The sequence below is a fragment of the Podarcis raffonei genome, chromosome Z (assembly GCF_027172205.1).
Source record: "Podarcis raffonei isolate rPodRaf1 chromosome Z, rPodRaf1.pri, whole genome shotgun sequence".
In the NCBI taxonomy this organism is placed as follows: Eukaryota; Metazoa; Chordata; class Lepidosauria; order Squamata; family Lacertidae; genus Podarcis; species Podarcis raffonei.
The window spans coordinates 5306925-5330173 of NC_070621.1; the positions used below are offsets into that span (position 1 = coordinate 5306925).

The following is a 23249-nucleotide window of genomic DNA, read 5'->3' on the forward strand; positions in this document are numbered from 1 at the left end:
AACTTTCCCTCATCTGGGTTTGGCAAGAGCAGCTCTGAATCAGCATGTTGCACTGGTACTGAAAGCTCTGCACTGGATGTCAGCATGTTCCCAAGCCAAGTTCAAGGGTTACACTGTTAGTGTATAAATCCATAAATAGCCTAGGACCTGGTGGCATTGTCCCTTCTGCACAGGCCATATCACTGCAGTCATCTGAAGAGCCCCTCCTACTGCCTTGTTAGTGAAGTTCGCACATGAACTAAGCCTTTTAGCATAGTGACAGCAGTACTTTGGAACACTTTTCCTATTGAAATCAGATAGGCACCTATAATTTTGTTATTTTGTCATCTGCTGAAAAAAATGTTTTGCCAGGTGTTTTTAGAGAATAAGGTGCCAGGTGTTTTTAGAGAATTTAGAGAATTAGATAAACTTTTGCTATGTGTTTTACGGTTTTATAATCTTATGTTTTAATAATTTTATTGTACACTACCATGATTTTTTTTAAAAAAATTGAGTTGGCTTTTAGTAACTACTTCTGTAACAAACAAACAAACAAACAAACAAACAATAAAATAAAATGTAGGCTTTATTTTTAATGTGGGCTAATTGTAATTTGGCCTTAAGAATTAGCTTAATGCACGTGGCTGCATCTAAGGGGCTGGATAGTAAAACCTTCTCCATTTGTAGGGTAAAAATACCCTAAACAAATTGCACTTGAAATGAGCAAGCTCCCAGAACCACCCAGGGAAAATGACTAAAAAGTAAGGCTATGTTCCTTTAGTGAAGTAATCCTCTCACTTATTTGATTTTTTAAAAATGTTCTGATTGACTTTAAAAGGTGCCCCTCCTGGATTACCGTATTTTTCGCCCTATAGGACGCACTTTTCCCCCTCCAAAAATGAAGGGGAAATGTGTGTGCGTCCTATGGGGCAAATGCAGGCTATCGCTGAAGCGTGCACCGACCCCTCTCCCTCTCCAGGCTTCAGGAAGCTATCCGCAAGCCGTGGGAGCCTGCGGGAGTTCCCCCCGGGCTCCCCCGGCTTGCGCAGAGCTGCCTGCACCCCGAAGCCCCGGCGCGCTGAGCGGTTGCGCCGGGGCTTCGGGTAGCTCTGTGCAAGCCGCGGGATGGCTCCCCTGGCTTGCGCAGCGCTGCCTCTTATCCCGAAGCCCCGGCGCGCACCAGGGAAGAAATCTGTAAGAGCTGCCTGTGGGTGCCATACTGGGGAGCCCTCCCGCGGCTTGCGCAGCACTGCCTCTTATCCCGAAGTCCCAGCGCGCTGAGCAGTTGCACTGGGGCTTCGGGTAGCTCTGCGCAAGCTGCGGGAGAGCTCCCCCGGCTTGCGCAGCGCTGCCTCTTATCCCGACGCCCCGGCACGCTGAGCAGTTGCGCCGGGGCTTCGGGTAGCTCTGCGCAAGCCGTGGGAGAGCTCCCCGGCTTGCGCAGCACTGCTTCTTATCCCGAAGCCCCGGCGCGCTCAGCAGTCGTGCCGGGGCTTCGGGTAGCTCTGCGCAAGCCGCGGGAGGGCTCCCACGGCTTGCGGAGAGCAGCCTGTTCTGGGGGCTGGGGTCGGGGGAAGCTTGGGCTTCCCCCGCCCCAGCCTCGCGCCTTGGAGGGGAAATAATTTTTTTCCCTTTATTTCCCCCCCCCCCCAAACTAGGTGCGCCTTATGGGCCGGTGCGCCCTATGGGGCGAAAAATACGGTAATTGCACAACAGATTTAACAATAGCGGTGGTAATCGTAGTCATAGCAACATCAGTAGCAACTGTAAGAAACAACTATTTTAATTACAGTCACATATAAAATTAAATGAAGCATTCCATCCTATGTGGGAAAATTGGGAGATGCCTCTTCTAAGATGCGACCTGCATATTACATAGGAAAACAAAGTATTTTTTAAAATGCTAGATCGATTATTATTTGGTCATATTCAAATTTATGCAGAATTAGTTCATTCATTGACTAAAACATGGAGGATTAATCAACCTAAGATTACTTTAATTGAGGGATAGCTTTTCTAAAAAGTATTGGAGCCTTCACTTTCTCATGAGAGATACTTTCAAGGAAACCTTGTTAGTTCCCCTATGACAGCTCTTTATTTCTTTTTTTTCCACCCTGAAGAAACCAATATCAAATTGGTGTTCATTAGTGTTGATACTAATTAGTGGTATGTGGGATAATTTTACTGAGACTGTCTTTTCTAATGTAGATTAATCCCCTCCAAGAAGATAAAGTCTTATTATGTAAAGATCACAGGCCCCAAAGTAATAGAACATTGACATACCTGTCTCTAGTTATTATTTTTAAGAAAAGAAGTAAGTGCGTTTTTCTTTTTAGCAGGCAACTCCTTCGGATTATTCGGATATACAGTGTCTGAATCTAAATAAGCCTGAGTTTGAACATGAGCTGGCTGATGGCAAATGCTTTGGCAGAAGCACAACAGGGAAAAAAGGCGAAGCTCGAGAGAGTGGTTTGCTCATGTCTCTTTTAAATGAAAATGGAGTGGCACTGCTTGGATCTAGGTAAGCGGGTGGCTTAGACACGACACTTTTAACAGTTGTTCTATTGCAAAAGAGAGGAAAGCAATTGTGTTAAAAGTGAATTTAGATAACGGAGCTCTCTAATTTACCTGGGAGATTGGCAAGCCTCCTTCAGAGTCGTTTTAGTCCATCATGCAATTAAGTAATTAGGAGATGTAAAGCACAGTCAGAGACATCAGTTACAAGATGTATTTTCCTTCATGGCAAGATGGCAACATACAGGGAATCAGATAAACGATACAAAATGACAGAGCAAAGACCTCACAGTTCCTTCCAGGCAAATAGAAGAAGATTGTCCAAATGGTTGGGAGTTGCAAAGCTCTGAAAATTGAGAGCTGGGAGTAGTTAACTCATGCTCCTGCCCAAAGTTACGAAATGCCCACTCCCATTCTTGCTGCCTGCAAATAATAGGAAGGATTCCAGGAAAGAGGGGTATAGGCAAAGAAGACCTCAAGACTTGCTTCCCTGTCTGGTGGAAACAATCTTTATGATTTATGTTTGAATATTGCTGAATGTGATTTCATTAATGTATTTTGATTTATAAGCTGCCTTATTTATATTCTGAAAGGCAGAGTACAAATAGTTACAACAAATAAATGGTACTGGTTTAGCCCTAAATAGGACCCTCATTGATCCACACTGCATTTATGGCAGTGATTGCTGCATTATATGAATGTGATTAGGGAAATTCAGAGAGAGCTGCTACTTCGTTTGAAGCCAGGGGTCACTAATGCTCAGCAGCCAGATTCCTTCTGAAATGAATGATACTAATTGCTGTTCATCGTACATCAGCTGAAGAGCATAAGTTAATATTAGTCACCAAAGCAATGTAGAATGGCAGATGAGAGATCTTCAGATACGAATCTAGAACATTGCCACCTTTCTCAACCTTACATAAAAATTTGCTATGGAGCATTTCCCTTCCAGCATTTTTAGGACTCTGATACACCATTCATCCTAATGTTTTCCTATAAATTCTCTCAGCCTGATTGGTGCCAAGGCAATAGTGCTGGGTAACTTACTTCTCACGAATGGCATTAAAAACATACTTGGCATTCTTTCTTTCAACTGCCAGCCATCTAAATGCCTCTTGTTTTCAGTCCTGGCTTGTATTTCAAATGGCACAAAACAACTCTTTATTGACATGCTTGAAATTAACGACAGGATTTGTTTTGGAGTGTAATGTCCTTCTATTTAGTTTCCATTGGATTGTGAAATTGCTTTCCAAGCTGACATCCATAAGCCTTTAGCAGTATACAGAGCTATGCCTGGAAATTTACTAAGTTGGCTATTGCTTCTGATGGAGTATGCTTCCAACATGTTTTCAGACTGATTTGTGGTATTAAAATAGAAGACAGCTTAACTGCGTGGGGATTCCAGAGGTTGCCAGTATGGCACCAACAGGCAGCGCTTACAGATTTCTTCCCTGGTGCTTGCAGGGTCCCCTCCCTGATCCTACCCCTTAATTTACACTAGTCTTTAAACAAGCATTCTACTGTAGCCTATGGAATAGGTTGTGGCATGTACTTGGTGTAGTTTATCCCTCTGGTTTACAGTGAATATGGCAATGGGCCCCAAAAGTTTGGCAGTCCCTGGCTTAAACTTTCAGACTCTACAGTCTTGGGACTGGGGGGAGGAAGCAGGGAGTTCAACCCTTTCTCCCCCATCATGGTCCTGGAAATAAATAAAAAATCTATTAAAAGCAGGTGAGTGCATTATAAGGGAACCCTCCTTTGGTGTGATTGAGCACTTTCCTTGAAACTGAAATAGTAGCTTCTGAGAAGTTGAAATCATGGCAGAGTCAGAGAGAGTTAAATTCCACCTCTCCACCATCCATGATCTCAAGGGAGGTTGTATAGGCTTTCCTTTTACAAACTAGTTACGTAACCGAAAGTGATCATTAATCACATTAATGCAATTAATGTCGTGTCTGATTTGGCTGCTAGAACTGTAACTTTAGGATTATTTTATACCTGAGACTTTTACTGCCAAACCCTCTTTCTCAGTCCTGCTCAACTTTTGAGTAGCAGTAGCGTTTTGAGAAGGTATTTCTTTGTAACTCATCCTGGATTTCTCCGAGTCACGTATCTGAGATTTCTTTCTTTCAACAATTTATTTTACTTATTTCATCAATTTATATACAACTTAATTACAATAGTCTGCAGGTGGTATATATCTGACACAAAGTGAGATTATGAAATATGTGTGAATTCTTTTTAATGATTTTATAATGTAAATCATAGAAGATAATATTGTTTTCTTATTGTTACTATCCCCCCCCCCGGTAAAACTAGAGAAGAACAAATACAAATTACAAATAACCTGTTAGATCATCTGAACACAAGCGAGCAAGACAGTTCAAGTGGCCATCTAGAGAATAAAGATGAGAAAGATCTTAAGCAACTGATTATTCAGCTAAGAACTGAACTTGAGCAGCAAAGGCAAGCAAATAAATTCCTGAAGCTGCAAGTTGAATCCAAATCTACTTTGACTGAGGAAGAAGGGCTTGATCCCAAAACAATGCTACAGATTCATGTGGATATTGGATCATCAAAAGCTAAAGTGAAAACTGTAGCTACTCAAACAGGGACTGTTGAAGGTAACATCGTGGGAGTGAAACATGAAGGCCAAATAGCAAGCTCTGAATACAAAGCAGCATCTTCAAGATTAAATGAAGAACCTTGGCGGGAGAGAGCCTCTGTGAAGAGTGAACAGCAAGAGATCCTTCGGCATACAAGGAAAATGAACAAAGTGAGTTTGTTTTAAGGTGCTAAAGCTCCTTTTTAGAGTGTGAAAGAGTTCTCTCCACAACCAATAGGGTTGTGTTGTTTTGGGAGGCGGAATTACCTAAAGACTGGGGCAGGGGTCGGCAAGGTTTACCTCGCCTGGGCCGGTTCACTCCCACGGAGATCACTCTGTGGGCCACATCGCCTCTGCGCAGATGCGATTTCTGGCACTGCGGAAGCGAGTCCCTGCTCCACACTGTGCCAGTTTAGCACAGCGCACATGGACTCACTGAGCAGGCGGCTCAGTTCGGGGGCAGCTCATGGGCCATTTAAACAACCCCCGTGGGCTGCTTGTGGCCCATGGGCTGCAGGTTGCCAACCCCTGGACTAGGATGTCAAAAGATACTTAAGATGCTTATGCATATTGTATACATCAGCCAGTTTTTAAAAGCAGTGTTACACCTGAACTCACGGTTTGCATGTTTGCTGCTGAGCTCCTTTTTCTCAAGCTGCAGCATCTGCATTTGAGTTCTCTTAAAAGGCTTTTGCATTAAACACCTTGTGGTGCACCTTAGTTACTTTTTAAAATTATTAAAAGTATAAAATTCTGCCATCTCAAAATTTTTGGTGTAGTGTACAGCAATATGTATGGAAGAACACATAAAACAAACAGTACAAAATCATTGTTAAAAAGACTGACTACTCAAGAAAGTTTTAAACTGTTACATAGACCTGTTGGCATAGAAAGGTTTCTAAGAGCTGTCTTAAATATGTACAGGAGGGGGAGGGGGACTAGGCATTGCTAGGAAACAGGTTGACATTGCTAGGTTTGGTCTTGGTCTTGCATGTCACTGAAATGTTGGTCACAGTCAGTCACAGCAAGCACAAGCCTAGTAGAGCTGCATGCTTTGAGGTGAGGGCTTTTGGCAGGATTTAGGCTTAATAGAACCAGGTGGCAAAGCTGTGATGTTGTTTCAGGAGCAACAAGACTGAGTTCTATGTAGTAGCAGCAGCTGTGTCCCAATTGTTAGCTCTGCCCCCACTGGGAGGTGCCTCTTCAGTTAAAAGGGGCCAGCCTGCTCTGGTAGTCTTCTGCTCCAGTGGAGCAGAAGAGACACTGCCCTCCTTAGGGCTACCACAATGGAACCCAACATTGTATGAAGAACATTGTCAAATGGCAGCATCAGTGAAGATGGTGAGGTGTTCTGTGAGGAACTGTTGAAAGAGCTGGGTAGGTTTAGTGTGGAAGATAAATTGTTATGGGGAGACATAATCAATGTCTTCAAATATCTGAAGTCACCCAAAGGATGGAGCAGACTCCAAAAGGCAGAACTTGACCCAGTGGGTGGACATAGTAGGGGCAGTGGGTTTTGGCTAAACATTTGGAGAAACTTCTTCATGGTTAGAGCTGTTTGGCAGAGGAAGTCATAGGAGGTGGTGTACTCTCGTTTGCCAAATGTATTTAAACATCTGGCCAATCTTTGTCAGACATATGGTACTTCATTTGCATCCTACATTGCAGATCCTGCTTTGAGCAGTGTATTGGACTAGAAAATAACCTTGCAGGTCACTTTCAGCTCAATGACTCCATGAGGATGTCCTAGGAAGCTCTCAAGAGAGCAGATAGAGCCTTTGTATTTGGCTTTCCCACATGCATATGACATTTCTCTGGCCGCTGGTGGGAACAGAATGTTACACTGGATGAATCTTAGTTTGACACCCAGTCTTGGAATTCTTGTTGCAGCCTCCATTATTTTACCTTAGGATACAGAGCTTCCGTTCTTTACCAGTTTGGTTATTAAGTTGTTGATAGACTATATTCCATGAATATATTTAATTAAAGAATAAGTAATATTGAAACATAATGTTTGGTAACAATGAATTTCATAAGCTAGTGATGCGTTGTGTGAAGGGGCACTCCCTTTTCTTTCTTTTTTTAATGTAAACTCATAAGGTTCCTGGAAGGATAAAGTGAGTTTGAATTATTCCTTTATAGAAATCTAATTTCTCAAGCCTTCCTATTTAAACCTTGATACAACAATGATAATGGTATTTTTGTTTGTTTGTTTACATACTGCTCTTCATCAAAAGATCTCAGGATGGTTCACAAGATAAAAATACAAGATAAAAACACAAATAAGTAATTAAAAAAACAACAAGAAAACAATAGTACCCAATAACAAAACAATATAACAACCAGAGAAACTATTTTCTTCCTTTAGCATGCTTTGAGTTTTCTCATCCACCCTTACATGTTATTACTAATCTCATTGACGCTTTGTCACAAAGCTGAACTGAATTTCATGTCACTTTTCACATGAAGGGGAGGCAGCATGCTCTTCTTCAAAAGAAGCACTTTTAACTTTTTTCCTGCAATGTTTTGCATGATATTCCTGTTGTCCCGCTCAGCAGGGTTGTTCTTGCTAGCTACATAATCTAGCCATGTGGACAGTGTGTTGAACATCATGGCACCATGTACCCAATCCAGTATGACTACATAATAATATCATCAGACTAAGTCAGAGGGAAGGCAGTGCTTCTTATCTTAATTATTAATTATTATTATTTATTAAACAATAATATCTAATATTATTATTTAATATTGGTAATCTTAAGGGGTTCACAACATAAATATGAATTGTGTGTGTGTGTGTCCTGGATCACAGATCACCTACTCTTGAATTGTACATTGTAACTAGGAGTAGGGTGTTTTTTAGGAGTGTGTGTCTTGAATCCCCCTCTTGGTAAACTGCTACCCCCTTTCAGTTAAGGTTTTTTGCAAAATATTCAAGGCTGGATTTTAGTGACCATTGTTTTCTTATACTGATCTTCCCTTCTCAACCTACTCACATTTTTCTATGTGTCATTTAGAGTGATCCTTGCCAGCCATTCAAGAAATCCTGTTTGCCTGTTTTACTGAAGTTATCCAAGTCGTTAGAAAGCATCTCCTTAAAGGACCCCATCTGGAAGCCAGACATGCAACTTCAGCATCGCATCTTTACCTTGGATGAAGATCTGAAGAAAAGAATTATGCAGCCACTTAATGATGAATTGCAGCCAAATGAAGTTGTGAGTGAGAGATCTGCTCAGGAAGGGATATTACTAGGAGGTAAGCAAGCAAGTACAGTTGAAAATAATACAGAAAGCATGCAGTGGCATTTCGTTCCTGTTGTGGTTGTGTCCAATTTGAATTCCACAGCAATATCCAGGGTTAGCATTGCTTCAGCAATCAGTAAGCTGCAAGTTTAAATGCTGTGTGCACCATTCAGTTTTACCCACCTTCCACAACTCATCAAAATTGTATATTTTACATGTTACAAGTTGGCACCCCTGGGACTGGTCAGCTCGGCTTTCTTCTATTTTGTCGGGAAGAAAGGGGTGGGGGAAGAGGATGGTTGTCCCTAGCCTGTGTGGTGCAGGACACATTTTGTAGCACTAGCCATGGAGAACAAGATTATCAAGGGCCACTAGTCAAAATGGCTATGCTCTCCCGCCACTGTTGGAGGTAGCATGCCTCTGAATACCAGTTGCTGGGTATTATAGCCCCCCATAAGTAAAAATCAATAGAAATCAATAGAAATCTGAGGTTCTGACTCCCCTATCAAAAGGCTGCCCACCCAAAAAAAAATTCCTGCTTAAATAGAACATGTTTTATTTATAATTGTTATAATTCATGCAAAATATAGTTACATAAAATGATAGCAAGATAATGAAATATTGTTGAAGCAGAAAAACATAGAATCATGGAGCTGGAATGGACCCCAAGGGTCATCTTTCTAGTGCAACCCCCTGCAATCTAGGAAATTCAGCTAAAGCATCCATGACAGATGACCATTCAACCTCTACTTAGAAATCTCCAAGGAAGGAGAGTCCACAACCTCCCAAGGAAGATCCATCTTCCATGTATTATAAATAGTAAACAACACTTATTTGACCCCAGTTATTTGACACTACAGATACAATCCAAAAGATGCAAAAGGAGTTCTGTATATGTGGGAGAATTTTAAAAAGCAAGTGTTCCTCATTAACCTGGTGCAAAAAGCTTGTCATCCAGAGGAGCCCTAGCTTCCTAGATAAAACACTACAGCCCCCCACACCCTTACCTGAGAGTAAGATGTGTCAACACAACGGCCCTCTCTCTCCCTGGCAGCGCTGTGCCAGCCCTCAGTTTCCCTTTCCCTCAGGTGAATTCCCCCAATGGAGAATGAATCACAAGCGGCAGTGGGTTTTTCTTTTGTGAAAACAGGTTGCAAACAAACTTTATTATAACAGATGAGTTTTGGTTCTTCTTCTTCCACAGAAATGTAACGAACAGTGAGGTTATTCACAGCATAGTGCTGTTGCTTTACGTATACTGAAACGTATACTGTTTCAGGTTATAGGCTGTATGCCAGGTGTCAGCAAGGTTTACTTCACCTGGGTCGGTTCATTCCAGTGGAGATCCCTCTGGGCTGAATTGTGTGTGAGTGCCTCCCCCCCCCCCCCGATTTCCGCAGATGCAATTTCTGGTGCCGCAGAAGCGAGTCCCCTGCGCCACACTGCTCCAGTTTAGCGCAGTGTGCGGGGACTCACTGAGCAGGCAGCTGGGTTCGGGGGTGGCTCATGGGCTAGTTAAATGACCCCCGTGGGCCACTTGTGGCCCATGGTCCTTAGGATGCCTACCCCTGCTGTATGCTGTTCAGGCTTAAGGTTACCTTCTTTTACACATCTTCCATAGATAAGACACTTCAGCAACTTAGGATTTTAACTGGACTGTTTCCCTTACAGACCCCCAAATCCTCCCTGGCCTCGGAATCACTACTGCCCTTTCCTGTCAGAGTATCCCCTCTGGGGACCCTTTTTCCTGTAGGCACTGTGTCTTTTCTGCGATTCAGAACCTGAGAGCATCTCCTGGGAGTTCTCGGCTCTCCTCAGCCTCCTGACAGAATCCCCCTCACACACTCCTGCCTCCACTCCAACTGCCTCCCCTGGAACTCTGGCCAGTCAGCCATTGTTGTTAGTTAATTGTTTGCTGGCAGGGGGAAAAACACTTGATGACTCATCCTGCTCAGAAAACAAACTTTTCTGTCACAATAAGGCCCACTGAACTCAGTGTGGCTTTCTTTTGAGTAGACAGTTATTTACTAGATGCAAGTCAGCAGCACTAGATGACCCGCTCAGCTAGGCATTGGGATGGATTTCTCCCTGTGCCTTGCAGAGCTGGGCCGACGATGCCGATGAGCCATGCGCCCCTCAGCAACATACAAAGGCCCTGATCCACTAGGTGCTGGGGTGGATTGCACTCTGTGCCTTACAGAGTCAGGCCCAGGCTGCCACCAGGTCCAGCACTGGCGGCAGCAACAAGCAGCTCTGGCAGCTCTGGCCATTGCCACCCCACCTCAGCACTTACTTGACCTGGGGGTTCTGGATCACGGGCTTCTACTGGTAAAAATGGGAACCTCAGCGATTGCCTTCTCCCACCAGAAACGAACCAGGACTGCTCCAAGAAAACACACATAGCAAAAAGGAACTCTAGGCCCTCGTGGGCCACCCCTTACCCGCTTGGAATTAGCCAAGCAGATAGCCAACCAATCAGGATTTTATTTTATTTTTTAAAAAGATCCCCCCCATCACTTCTCACTTCCCTCTGTGGCCCCCTAGCCTCGTGCTGTGGCCTCCCATTTTCACATTTTGTTACCTGGGCCCTCCTTGGAATTTCCTTTTTTATATATATATAAAATTTTTATTGGTTTTTCAACATATAATATAAGACAATACAAACAACAAACACTAACAAACAAACATATAAACATGTATAATTTCATAAATTTTTTCATGTACCCAATTTCAGCGACTTCCCCATGCCTCCCTTTTCTGCATCCCTGTTTTGAACTTTTTTTTTCAGCAACCCCTGGTCTAAATTACTTATTAATTCCTTTCTTTAACCCCTTTCTTTCCTCTTATCCAATCATTTGTCGCTGCAAATCTGTTATGCTTTACCCATGGCATTTTAACACTCAATAATTTTACAAAAATTTTTAAGATAAAGTTTAAATTTCTTCCAATCTTCTTCCGCCGTCTCTTTCCCTTGGTCACGGATTCTGCTCGTCATCTCTGCTAGTCCCATATACTCGATCACCTTCGTCTGCCACTCTTCCAGTGTGGGTAGTTCTTGTGTCTTCCAATACTTTGCTAGTAGGACTCTTGCTGCTGTTGTAGCATACATAAAAAACATCCTATCTTTCTTTGACACCAATTGGCCTACCATGCCCAGGAGAAAAGCCTCTGGTTTTTTGTGAAAGGTACACTTAAGCACCTTCTTCATTTCATTATATATCGTTTCCCAGAAGGCCTTAATCCTTGGGCACGTCCACCAAAGGTGATAGAAAGTACCTTCAGTTTCATTACATTTCCAACATTTATTATTGGGCAAATGGTAAATTTTTGCAAGCTTGACTGGGGTCATGTACCACCTATAAATCATTTTCATAATATTCTCTCTTAAGGCATTACATGCCGTAAATTTTATACCGGTGGTCCATAACTGTTCCCAGTCAGCAAACATAATGTCATGACCAATGTCCTGTGCCCATTTAATCATAGCTGATTTAACCGTTTCATCCTGTGTGTTCCATTTCAGCAGCAAATTGTACATTCTAGACAGATTCTTAGTATTAGGTTCTAACAATTCTGTTTCTAACTTTGACTTCTCCACCTGGAAACCGATTTTCCTGTCCTGTTTAAAAACTTCATTTATCTGGTAATAATGAAGCCAGTCTCTTACTTTAAACTTCAATTTCTCATAACTCTGTAATTTCACGTTTCCACCTTCTTGTTCTACAATTTCCCAATATTTTGGCCATTTAGATTCCATATTAAGCTTTTTAACTTCCTTGGCCTCCATTGGTGACAACCACCTAGGGGTTTTATTTTCCAACAAATCTTTATAACGAATCCAAACATTGTACAATGCTTTCCTAACAATATGGTTTTTAAAACTTTTATGAATTTTTACCTTGTCATACCATATATATGCATGCCAACCAAATCTATTATTGAACCCTTCTAAATCCAAAATGTCTGTATTCTCAAGAAGTAGCCAGTCTTTCAGCCAGCAAAAAGCTGCTGCTTCATAGTACAGTTTTAAGTCCGGCAGGGCAAACCCCCCTCTTTCTTTTGCATCAGTTAATATCTTGAATTTTATTCTGGGCTTTTTGCCCTGCCAGACAAATCTCGATATGTCTTTCTGCCACTTCTTGAAACAGTCCATTCTGTCCACAATCTGCAATGTTTGAAACAGAAACAGCATTCTTGGCAAAACATTCATCTTAATAACAGCAATTCGGCCTAACAAGGAAAATCTCAAATTCGACCATATTTCCAGATCTTTCTTAATTTCTGTCCAGCATTTCTCATAGTTATCTTTAAATAAGTTCACATTCTTAGTTGTTAAATTAACCCCTAGATATTTCACTTTATTTGCTACCATTAATCCAGTTTCACTCTGAAACTTCTCTCTTTCCTCCACTGTTAAATTTTTCCCCAGTACCTTTGTTTTTTGTTTATTTAGCTTAAAACCTGCTACTCGACCAAAGATTTGTATTATCTCCAAAGCTCTTTTCGTACTAGTGTCTGGCTCTCCTCCTTGGAATTTCCTGGCGGGGCTCCAGGGGCCCATAAGGCCCCTGCTTTAGAAACACTGGTCTACTCTGCCTTTCCAGGCTCTTGGGCATAGAAGGGTATTTTCCATCAGCTGCTACTGGTTATGCCTAGAATTGAACATGAGGATACTGTACCATGAGGCTACAGACCCTTTCCATGGATGTCCATGCTTCCCTGTTTGTTTTTCTGTGGGTCAGGTTTGGGAGTATTTAGATTGGGGAGAATGACATAGGGGTAAGAATGAAAACACCCATTCTCCGTTTTATCTTACTTCCCTTACTATTTCATGAATGTGTGGTATGTGTGTGTGTCTGTTTCATTGAAGAGAAAATGTTAATGCCCACATCTTATTTATTATGCACATTACCCTAGGTTCCCGCATGTGCTTTCCTTGTGGATCAAGTGGTACATAAGAGAATAAGTATAATAAATAAGATGGTTGCAGAACAGTAATTTTTTTTTTATGAAGACACTTGTTCGCTTGGAGACAGATAAAGTAGATCATTTTAACATTGTGGATGAGGAATAGAATTTAATGTCTCACTCGGCTAGAAGAAATGGAGCTGTGCCTTGCAAAGATGTACTCTGGATTACATTGGAAGACAGTTGCTGTCCCCTCTCCCCTTGCCAGTGGTTTACTGCAGGGATCCCTCATGCCACTGAAGGATTGGCATCATTTCCCCTCCCTCCCATCCACTAGCACCACCACTTTGCTGTCCCTTTAATTCCATTTATAGTTCAATCCCAATAAGGATTACTTGGATTTTTGCTACCAGCTCAACAATAGGCAGTAGTTTACCTGCCCCCAAACCCATTTTTGCCTTGCACCTACCATCTCCTTGTGATACTGAAGGTTAAATTGCACAGATGGATCTAAGAATGTCAATCAGTGAGCAGCTCAACATGCAGCTAAAGGGTTAAAACAGGTGTAATGCTGCCAAATTTGATTAGAATGCCCTCTCCTTAACTTTGAAGCAAGGAGTGGTAGTAGGAGCTGAGGGTTAAAAGTGGTAGAGGAGAGCCAGGAGGATTCTGTAGAAATACTTGGATTGTTGTAGTTATTTACATTTCACCCTGGGGTAGCCAACATTGCACATTCCATATATTGTTTGATTCCAGTTCCCTTCATCAGCTGGAGTCCAACAATGGGTGAAGGGCCACAGGTTCCTCAACTCTACTGGGACCTAGCCATTTATATTTGACATTCTCTTCTGCAATGATGAATCTGCAGCTTGCTGAGCTCATCAGCAGCCAGTTACAGATTGGTTTTGGTTCATATGGCACTTGCCTTTTGTCATCATCAGGTTGTGAATTGCCTCACCTCTTCCTTTGGACTACTTATCCCAACTAGGTTACTCCTGATCTTGCCTTTCTTCCATGAAACATAATGGTGGCATATAGGAGGGGAGTTGAGGATTGACCAGACCTGCAAGGCCATTCCATCATGTCCATTTAGATCACACAGAAACATGACGGGGGAAACTAGGGCCCACAGCCAAGTTAATTTGACTGATGAGAATGCCTGTGAGAATAATTTCTCACTTTTTTTCTTGGTGCTTTTTAGGCACTAGATGCTTGATAATATATTGATTGGGCATCTGCTGATAGGGCATGCCAACAACAGAAAATGTGAGGAGATGATGATGAAGAAAAATAAGATGAAGAACATGGGGCAATTGTCTGCTCTCAAGACTGTTTTGCCTCTCTTCCTGCATCCGTAGTACCAGTAGGGTAGAAGATCAGCAAAAGCTAGGAACCAACACCATGTGGCTTTATTTACTTACTCAAAAGGCTTACATTCTTTTCAGCTTCCAAGCCTGCAAGGCGGCTTACAGACAATGAAAATGATTGGTAATAACATCCAAAAGAACTCTTGAACCATCAAACATGCAAAAAGAGATCTGGACAATAAGATAACAGCTGCTACAAAAACAATAAGTCATTAAATCCTTGGGAAAATAAAACCCCTTTAAACTTGGTGTCCATAAAAATAAGAATCCTTACTGAAGAAGTATTTTCAGAGACACTGTTTTATAGGTGAAATGCCAGCATCAAAAAATTCCTGTTCATCACCCACCTAACCTAGGAGCACCCCAGCAGCTGATCTTAAGGAATGGGAACATGACATGCAGGAGGTATGCCTTCAGATAGGATGAAACACTGCGAATGTGTGCTTTAGATCAGAGGTAGGGATTCTTTTTCATCTCAAGGGCTACATTCCCTTGCTTGCTCTGAATGACTGTGACCACTGTTTCCATAGCATGCAAGAACCACCCTTCCAGTGGTGGGCACAGCAGGGGGCACAAGTGGGAGGAACAAATGCAAGTTTTACCTTTGCACAGTAGGCTAGTTTAACATACATTCACACACCACTCTCCATACTCCTATCCCTGCAAGCAAAAGGCACTCTCACAGTCCAAGGCCAGGCAAAAACAGTCATGATGCAAAGCTGGACCAGTGAGGGGTCTGTGTGGGGAGATTTCTGAGTGCCAGACAGAGAGGCTTTGGAAGGTCACATTTCTCTCCTGCGCCTGTGAAGATCAGTTTGAACTTCTAAATTGCTGAGATGTTTCATTCTTTAAATGTGTCCCTTTTCTTTTACCACTTTTCTCTTCATTTCCATGTTTTCTCCAGCTGAGTCATTGATCAGAGTAAATGGCTCTGAAGTGGATGTCACCTTGGTCAGTGGTGAAAGCAAAGGCGAAACAGCCAAGGATCCGAGCAGCAGCCAAGGTATGAGATGGATACACAAGTGATTTTGCTGGGACTGGGAGAACAAACCTTTCTTGCAAAACAAGCTGGTCATTTTTGTTAATTGTCCAAATAAATTCCAGCTAACAGCTTGTTTGTTAAAGTTAATTGCTCCTTTTTACCACAGTCTGTAACTTTAAAATATTGTTTGCTTAATTATCCCACAATAGCAGCCCCTGGGAATAGCAGCCACAGTCTTTTAAGTGTGGAAGAGTCCCCGGGATTTATGAGTATGGGTTTTAATAAAATGAATGAAATGTGTGCACAACTCTCTTTGTACTCAGTGCCACAGAATTGGTCTGATCTTGGCTTGTGATTAAAAAAAATATTAATGGATTCTGATTTTTAATTTTTATTTTTGCATTCCTGAGGTTTCTAAACCCTCTCCCTTTGATTCTTACCCTCTCCCTTTGATTCCCTCAAAATATAAAGGAATTAGTGCAGATTATAAATAGTTTATCAGTCGTGTGACTGCTGTGGAAGTACCAATATACTCTTTTGTCAGCGCTAGAAAGTTCCCCAAAGTTCATGTTCCACCAGGAATTTTTCCCATCATTAAATGATAATGAATGGAAACTGGAAGAACAGTTATGGGACATGAAGAATGTTGCTTGGTTACTAGCAAACCACAACAGAATTGGTCTGGGGTTGTTTGCTTAAGGAGTAGGATTCAGATAGCTTGGACATTTTAACCTAACTGAATTGCTTTCCAGTGTCACTTAGATTAGAGAAATGATTGATGGTTAGGTCTAATCTGGTATTCATTGGGATACTTAAATGGAACCTCTATAAGCAAAGGAAAAACATTTCTGAGTACTTTGTGCTAGGGCCATGCAAATGGAGTTGACTATCACATTCCTGCCATAGCTACTCTTGGAAACACTGTTGGACTGTATCCAGCAAGGTAGTACTTCAAAGGGATGACTTAGAGCAGGTTTTTGGACTGTCAGCAATCAGGTTGTTCACAATAGATTGTGCACTCAGACCTTTTCAGTCAAATTGTTTATAGTTTACATAGAGGAGAAAGTTTATGAATTGAGTTTTGGAATAGTCAAGTGACTGGACAAAGCAGAGGCCACTTGTGTAAATGGAGCTGTCAGTATTAGAGTATTAGATGCAGATGGCTATGAGAGTTGGACTCCAACAACAACTGAAGGACCACCAGTTCTCCACCCCTCCTATAAACTTTTCGTAATAGTAGGAATGGGGAACCTGTGGCCTTCTGGACTGCAATTCCTATGATCCCTAACAAATGGCCATGCTGGCTGGGGCTGTTGGGAACTGAGTCCCACAACATTTGGAGGGCCATAAATTTCCCATTCATGCAGATAATGCTGAGCAGTGACAGACCCAGAAGCCTCATTGGTTGCAAAAATAAGGGAATGTCTTAGACCGAATCATAACCTCTAACCTTTAAGTAAAACACATTATTTTATTTCCAGAAACAGAAACTTCCACACCTGAGTCAAAGCTTGCTATGAAAGAGCTAAATCAAGAGTTTGCTTTCTCAGAGAAGGAAGATGTTGATGCAACTACCACATACTCAGATTCTAGGAGCCTGCTTTCACTCAGCTTAAGAATTACAAGCATAGATGCATTTGACTATGAAGCTACTGATGACATTGAAGAATTGAGACAAATAATTAAGATTCTGAAGTCTGAACTGGCAAAGTACAGGATGCTGATGATCCACTTTGAGCCTGCCAAGCAACTCCCTTCTGGTGATATTTTAAGTACAACTCAGAATGATGGGGAGCTGCCCACGCACCATCATTTTCTTCCCATAATAGATGCCAGTAGACCAGAGTTGCAAACTTTCTCTGATGAGCATCTGCAAGAGGAGCCTCAAATCCGCATCAAGGATCTCCCATCTCATGACTTGGAGCAACAAAATGAAAAAAAAATTCAAAAGCTGAAGGAGCTGCTGTCAGAGAATGAGATGGAGTTGGAAAAAGAGCAGATTGCAAACATACATCTTCTGGATGAGGTGTGCCGTCTGCAAAATAAACTTAAAGGAGTTTCACTGGCTAGGTGAGCTTATGATAAAGCAGCTTTGGGGAGGAAGTTTGGAGTGGGCAGAATGGTTAAGTAAATACATGAATGGTTCTTGAATGTAATACTCCATAGGACTCTGAGCAGCCTTGGAGGCCGTACTGATGTCATATCCTCATGCGTGTCATCATGAGACAGATTATGCTAGGGCAGGGATGGGGAAGCTCAGGCTTGGAGGCCAGATATGTAGCCCTCCAGGCCTCTCTATCTGGCCCTCATAACTTACCCAAGAACACATTCCTCACTGCCTTGCTTAGTACCCAAAGTGTTTTGCAGTGCTTAGGGAAACTTCAGAAGGCAGCTTAGAGCAAGGATGGGGAACCTCAGGCCAGATGTGACCCTCCAGATCTCCCTATCTGGCCTCATGGAACTATCCCATGGCCACATTCTCTTCTCAGACCACACACTACTCACTAGCCCTGCTTCATAACTCCCTTGAGTGATTTTGCCTGGCCTGAAGTGTCCTCATGCTTGTTTGGATGGAGAACAGAGAAATTAGCCTGCTGTATAAAGGTGGTCCCCCACCCCATAGTGCATCATTTGCTTATGGAGCTTGTTGTCAGTAGATGTAGTGATGGCCACTAGCTCGGGTGGGTTTAATAGAGGATTAAAGCAATTCATGGAGCATACATTTAGCAATGGCTTCCTATCATAGAATCTATGAAAGGCACCATTTTGAGGAACAATTTCTGGGATCAACAATGGGACAGGGCTCTTCTCTTCATGTCCTGCCTGTAGGCTTTTGTTGCAGCATCTGGTTGGCTAACTGGGGAAGCAGAATGCTGGACTAGATGGGTCTTTGTTATGATCCAGCAAGGCTGCTCTTATGTTGAGGTAAATTATTAAAAGACTGGTTACTACCTCCAGTATCGGAGGCAGTATGATGAGGGCTTATGAAATGGAGGTCAGAAATTGGATAACTTTAAAAGAGGATTAGACAGTTTTCATGGAGGATAAGGCTATTGGTGGTTACCTGCCATGATGGCTATAAGGGCCTCCACAGCTGGAGACAGCATGCCTCTGAATACTAGTTGCTGGGGTCTGCAGGTGGGGAGAGTGCTGCTGCATTCAGGTACTGCTTATGGGCTTCTCAGAGGTATCTGTTTGGCTACTGTGAGACTAAGATGCTTCACTGGATGGGCCTTCAGACTTTTCTTGTGTGTCAACAGGAAAACTCAGCTAGAGCTTCTAGGATGATTGTGCTGGGGTGTTTCATTTTGTTTATCTTTATCTACCAAACATCTACTTCTCTGTGTATTCATTTTGTTCTTCAGTGGTGCTTTATATGTCACATCTGGGGTTGGGGAAATTAGATTTTTATTAGTACATGCCAGGTTCACAATACATAAGATGGGGGGGGGGAACAACTGCAGCCACCTTTCCATAAATGACAAAAGAAATGTACAAAAAGGTAAAGCAGTGACAAATTATTTCACAAAACAAAATGCAAAACCTTGTGCTATTTGTTAGAACAAGAAAGAAGAGTACAAACAGACTTGATTGGGTTCACTTCAGGGTATTTGCTCTGGAGAATTAAATTGCTTCTAAATCCCACTATATCATTTCAATAACAGTTGCCTTGCTCTTGAATTTCTGCATTTCTGAAATATCAAGGTAGTAAGAACAATGTTTCAAATGGTCACTATCATCATCAGTTGTTGATTGTACTCTGTTTAAAAGAAACTGGAAATACTGGATGATATCCAACTAAGTCCTATCCAGTGTAGACACATTGAAAACCACGAACTTGCATTTTTCATTGATTTCTGTGGATCTGCTTGTGAGTATGACATAGTTGAATAGCACCCTCTGTGTTCACCATGAACTGCAAATATCTCACTGCTCATATAATATTTTGTTGATTTAAACTGCTTATTAGAAAATCACAAATATTTTGGTAAGTTTTATAGTTAGAGGAAAACTTCACGCTTTGATCAATTCCGCTCTCTGAAACGTGGGTCCAGAGGGCACCAGGTGATTCTGCAGAGGAGCTTTCTTCAAGGGGGGACTGCAGAAGGGAGGTGAAATAGATACTCTCACATGTGGTCCCTCACAAATATCATGCCTTGTGCAAAATTCTAGTCTAGAAATTGTGTTTTGAGTCAACTTTGAAAAGCTGGATGCATCTTCTTTCTAAAGTCGGCTTCTGGTTTCCCCCCCCCCCGCTTTTTTAAAGGCACGATTCCCCAATCCACTCTCCAGTACATGAGCAGTCTTACCAGCGTCAGAAAATTCAAGAGATCCACAGCATCTGTGCAACTTACCGCCAGCACCTGTCCAATTTGATCAGAGCTTTTGAGGAGCTCTTGCAGGCCAGCGAAGTGGATTATTGTGTTGCAGAGGGCTTTCGCGAACAGCTGAATCAAAGTGCCCAGCTGTTTGAGAGGCTGGAACAGCAGTGTCTGTATGGTGTGTGGCTGTGTTTGTTGCTTATCTTCAGTTATAGATCTCAGACACACATTCCTATCTGTTTTCTGGGCTCCTATCTGTGTGCCAATGTTTTTTCTTTCCCCTTCTTCTCCTTATCGCATGGTGATTGTCGAAGATTGGGCCCCTCATTTATCATTTAAGATAGGAATATAGATATACTATGGGATCTTCAACAAATGTTGCAGAGTTGAGTGCTGCTGTTCAGTTTTTAAAAGGTATATTTTAAACTCTGGACAGAAATTCCAGGCAATCCCACAAACTGCAATCCCATTGGGTAGCAGTACCAACCAAGTGTGCTACCAAGTGCATGCCCCATTAGGTGTGCAGAAGTGTAACTTTATGGGCACAGCATGGGGTTGCAAATATTTCTGGGTTTGATGTTACTTTGTTTTCCGATACCAAGAGACTTTAATTTGAGAAACAATATTGTAGTTTACATGTCCTAGCTGTATTCTCAAAAGACTTGAGTGTATTCAATTATCATATATCAAATTCTTCACATTGGAAATAAGTTTCTCCAGCGAATAAACATTAAAATGCCTTTCTGTTCAAATCAGCAGATGGTATCATATATACTAATGAAATTGCTGACAACTGAGACAATTCAATATATCTTTGCACAATAGGGTTGCACTGAATCACAAGTAAAGACAAGGGCTGGAGCAGAATATTCAAGCAGGCTGAAAGTTAGAGTGGCAGTCATAGTCCACTGTTTTGTGGAAGGGCTGTGGCTTGGGGGTGCAGATTTGATTTTAAAAAATTCTGTTTAGTTAAGGCATTTATACTTAGCCCTTGTAGCCAAAAAGGCTCCCAGAGAGACTTAAAAATCAGCAGTAAGAAGGTCCCTGCCCTCAAACTTAGAATGTAAAAAGACATGGCTCTCCTTATGATGCCTATGCATCAGCCTGTCATAATAATAACCTTTAAACAAAATTTGCCTTCCTAAACAAGGGGTGGATAGGTTTCCCCAGCCCAATGCATCCATATGTTTTGGTGTCAGTGGCCAGCTGCTTTTGCAATCATTCCCTCACTGCCTCCTCTGTCCTTTGGCATGTGTAGAGCACTTGGGGGGAGGAAGGGTTATTTCTTTCCTCTGGGCTTTTGCAGAGGCAAGGCCATGGGAGAAACTTATGCTGCTTCTTCAGGTGTTTAGCACAAAATGAGAGCAGCCTCCTCCCCAGCCTGTTTTCTCCCAAGTCTTCTGGCATATGGAGGGGACTCAGGAATTGAGTTGACACATCCCTGTCTTTCTGGAGACCCTGTAAAAAACTGGCCAGATTGGGTTTAGGTGTGGCGCTGCCTGCAATAATGCAAGCTTGAAAAATTAATTAATAAATTAAAAAAGGAAGCTGCCGTCTTGGCTCCTCCTCGCTCCTCCCTCCCTCCCTCAGTTTTTTAATTTTGCCTTGTGGGAAGTGGTTGTTTCTTCCTGAGACTTCTGGTGCACATGTTTTTCAGGCTGGTTAATTCCTTGCTTATTCTACCTCTTGTTGAATTTCTCTGTGGCTCTAGTTCCTTTACCTTCTGCTTATTTTCACTACTTATAAGTATCAGTAGCTTCTGTATTTCTCCCTCTCGAGCCCTAATGCTGAGTGCAGTTAAGGCTTTGGAAACGGAAACTGTTAGCTCTCAGTGGGGGTTTAGCCAGTTTTCTGCCACTTTGCTTTGTTGTTGTTGTTTAGTCGTTTAGTCGTGTCCGACTCTTCGTGACCCCATGGACCAGAGCACGCCAGGCACCTCTGTCTTTCACTGCCTCCCGCAGTTTGGACAGACTCATGTTTGTAGCTTCGAGAACACTGTCCAACCATCTCGTCCTCTGTCGCCCCCTTCTCCTTGTGCCCTCCATCTTTCCCAGCATCAGTGTCTTCTCCAGGGAGTCTTCTCTTCTCATGAGGTGGCCAAAGTACTGGAGCCTCAGCTTCACGATCTGTCCTTCCAGTGAGCACTCAGGGCTGATTTCCTTAAGAATGGATGCGTTTGATCTTCTTGCAGTCCATGGGACTCTCAAGAGTCTTCTCCAGCACCATAATTCAAAAGCATCAATTCTTCGGCGATCAGCCTTCTTTATGGTCCAGCTCTCACTTCCATACATCACTACTGGGAAAACCATGGCTTTAACTATACGGACCTTTGTTGGCAAGGTGACGTCTCTACTTCTCAAGATGCTGTCTAGGCCTGTCATTGCCCTTCTCCCAAGAAGCAGGCGTCTTTTAATTTCGTGGCTGCTGTCACCATCTGCAGTGATCATGGAGCCCAAGAAAGTAAAATCTCTCACTGCCTCCATTTCTTCCCCTTCTATTTGCCAGGAGGTGATGGGACCAGTGGCCATGATCTTCGTTTTTTTGATGTTGAGCCTCAGACCATATTTTGCGCTCTCCTCTTTCACCCTCATTAAAAGGTTCTTTAATTCCTCCTCACTTTCTGCCATCAAGGTTGTGTCATCTGCATATCTGAGGTTGTTGATATTTCTTCCGGCAATCTTAATTCCAGCTTGGGATTCATCCAGCCCAGCCTTTCGCATGATGTATTCTGCATATAAATTAAATAAGCAGGGAGATAAAATACAGCCTTGTCGTACTCCTTTCCCAATTTTGAACCAATCAGTTGTTCCATATCCAGTTCTGGATCACTGCCTTGCCGTGGCGAAGGGGCTTGAAGAACTCAGAGAAGCTGTGAACTACGCCGAGCAGGGCACACAAGATGAACAGGTCATAGTGGAGAGTTTTGACCAAACGTGATCCACCTGGAGGAGGAACCGGCAAGCCACTCCAGTATCCTTGCCAAGAAAACTCCATGGACAAAGACAACAGGCCACTTTGCTAACAATCTGCAAACAACTGGCTATTGTTCAGTTCTGCTTCTTTGCCTGCATTTAAATAGTAAAGGCACAGATGAAATCCACACTCTCCTGCCAGGAGAGAATTGCAGCAGCAAACTACAGCCTGTAAAGGCAATAGACATGATTCAGATAGATCTGCCTCTACTCAGACTTTAGCTCCAGCCCTCCTCCCATGTAAGCAGCAGCTACTGCTACTTTCAACAGTTATGACAGATCTTCTCAGTTTACCAGCCTCTCTTTCCCCCTCTCTAGGGGGGAACATCTCAGAGCCAGATCAGGTGTGCCCATAAAT

The 23249-nt window shown here is 42.5% G+C and overlaps 1 protein-coding gene across 7 annotated transcripts in view; it reads left to right on the forward strand.

The window, feature by feature from the left end:
* The window catches only part of CDK5RAP2 (CDK5 regulatory subunit associated protein 2), a 133317-nt gene that overhangs the window by 77591 nt on the left and 32477 nt on the right, over positions 1 to 23249 (forward strand). For 5 of the 7 annotated variants that reach the window (XM_053374094.1, XM_053374091.1, XM_053374098.1 and 2 more), the window contains 6 exons: positions 2316 to 2500; positions 4813 to 5269; positions 8116 to 8353; positions 15520 to 15618; positions 17079 to 17667; positions 19865 to 20097. In XM_053374094.1, coding sequence (XP_053230069.1) covers positions 2316 to 2500; positions 4813 to 5269; positions 8116 to 8353; positions 15520 to 15618; positions 17079 to 17667; positions 19865 to 20097 — 1801 coding nt within the window. The remainder of the gene's footprint in view (positions 1 to 2315; positions 2501 to 4812; positions 5270 to 8115; positions 8354 to 15519; positions 15619 to 17078; positions 17668 to 19864; positions 20098 to 23249) is intronic. The other 2 variants (XM_053374092.1, XM_053374097.1) reach the window with 1 other exon arrangement.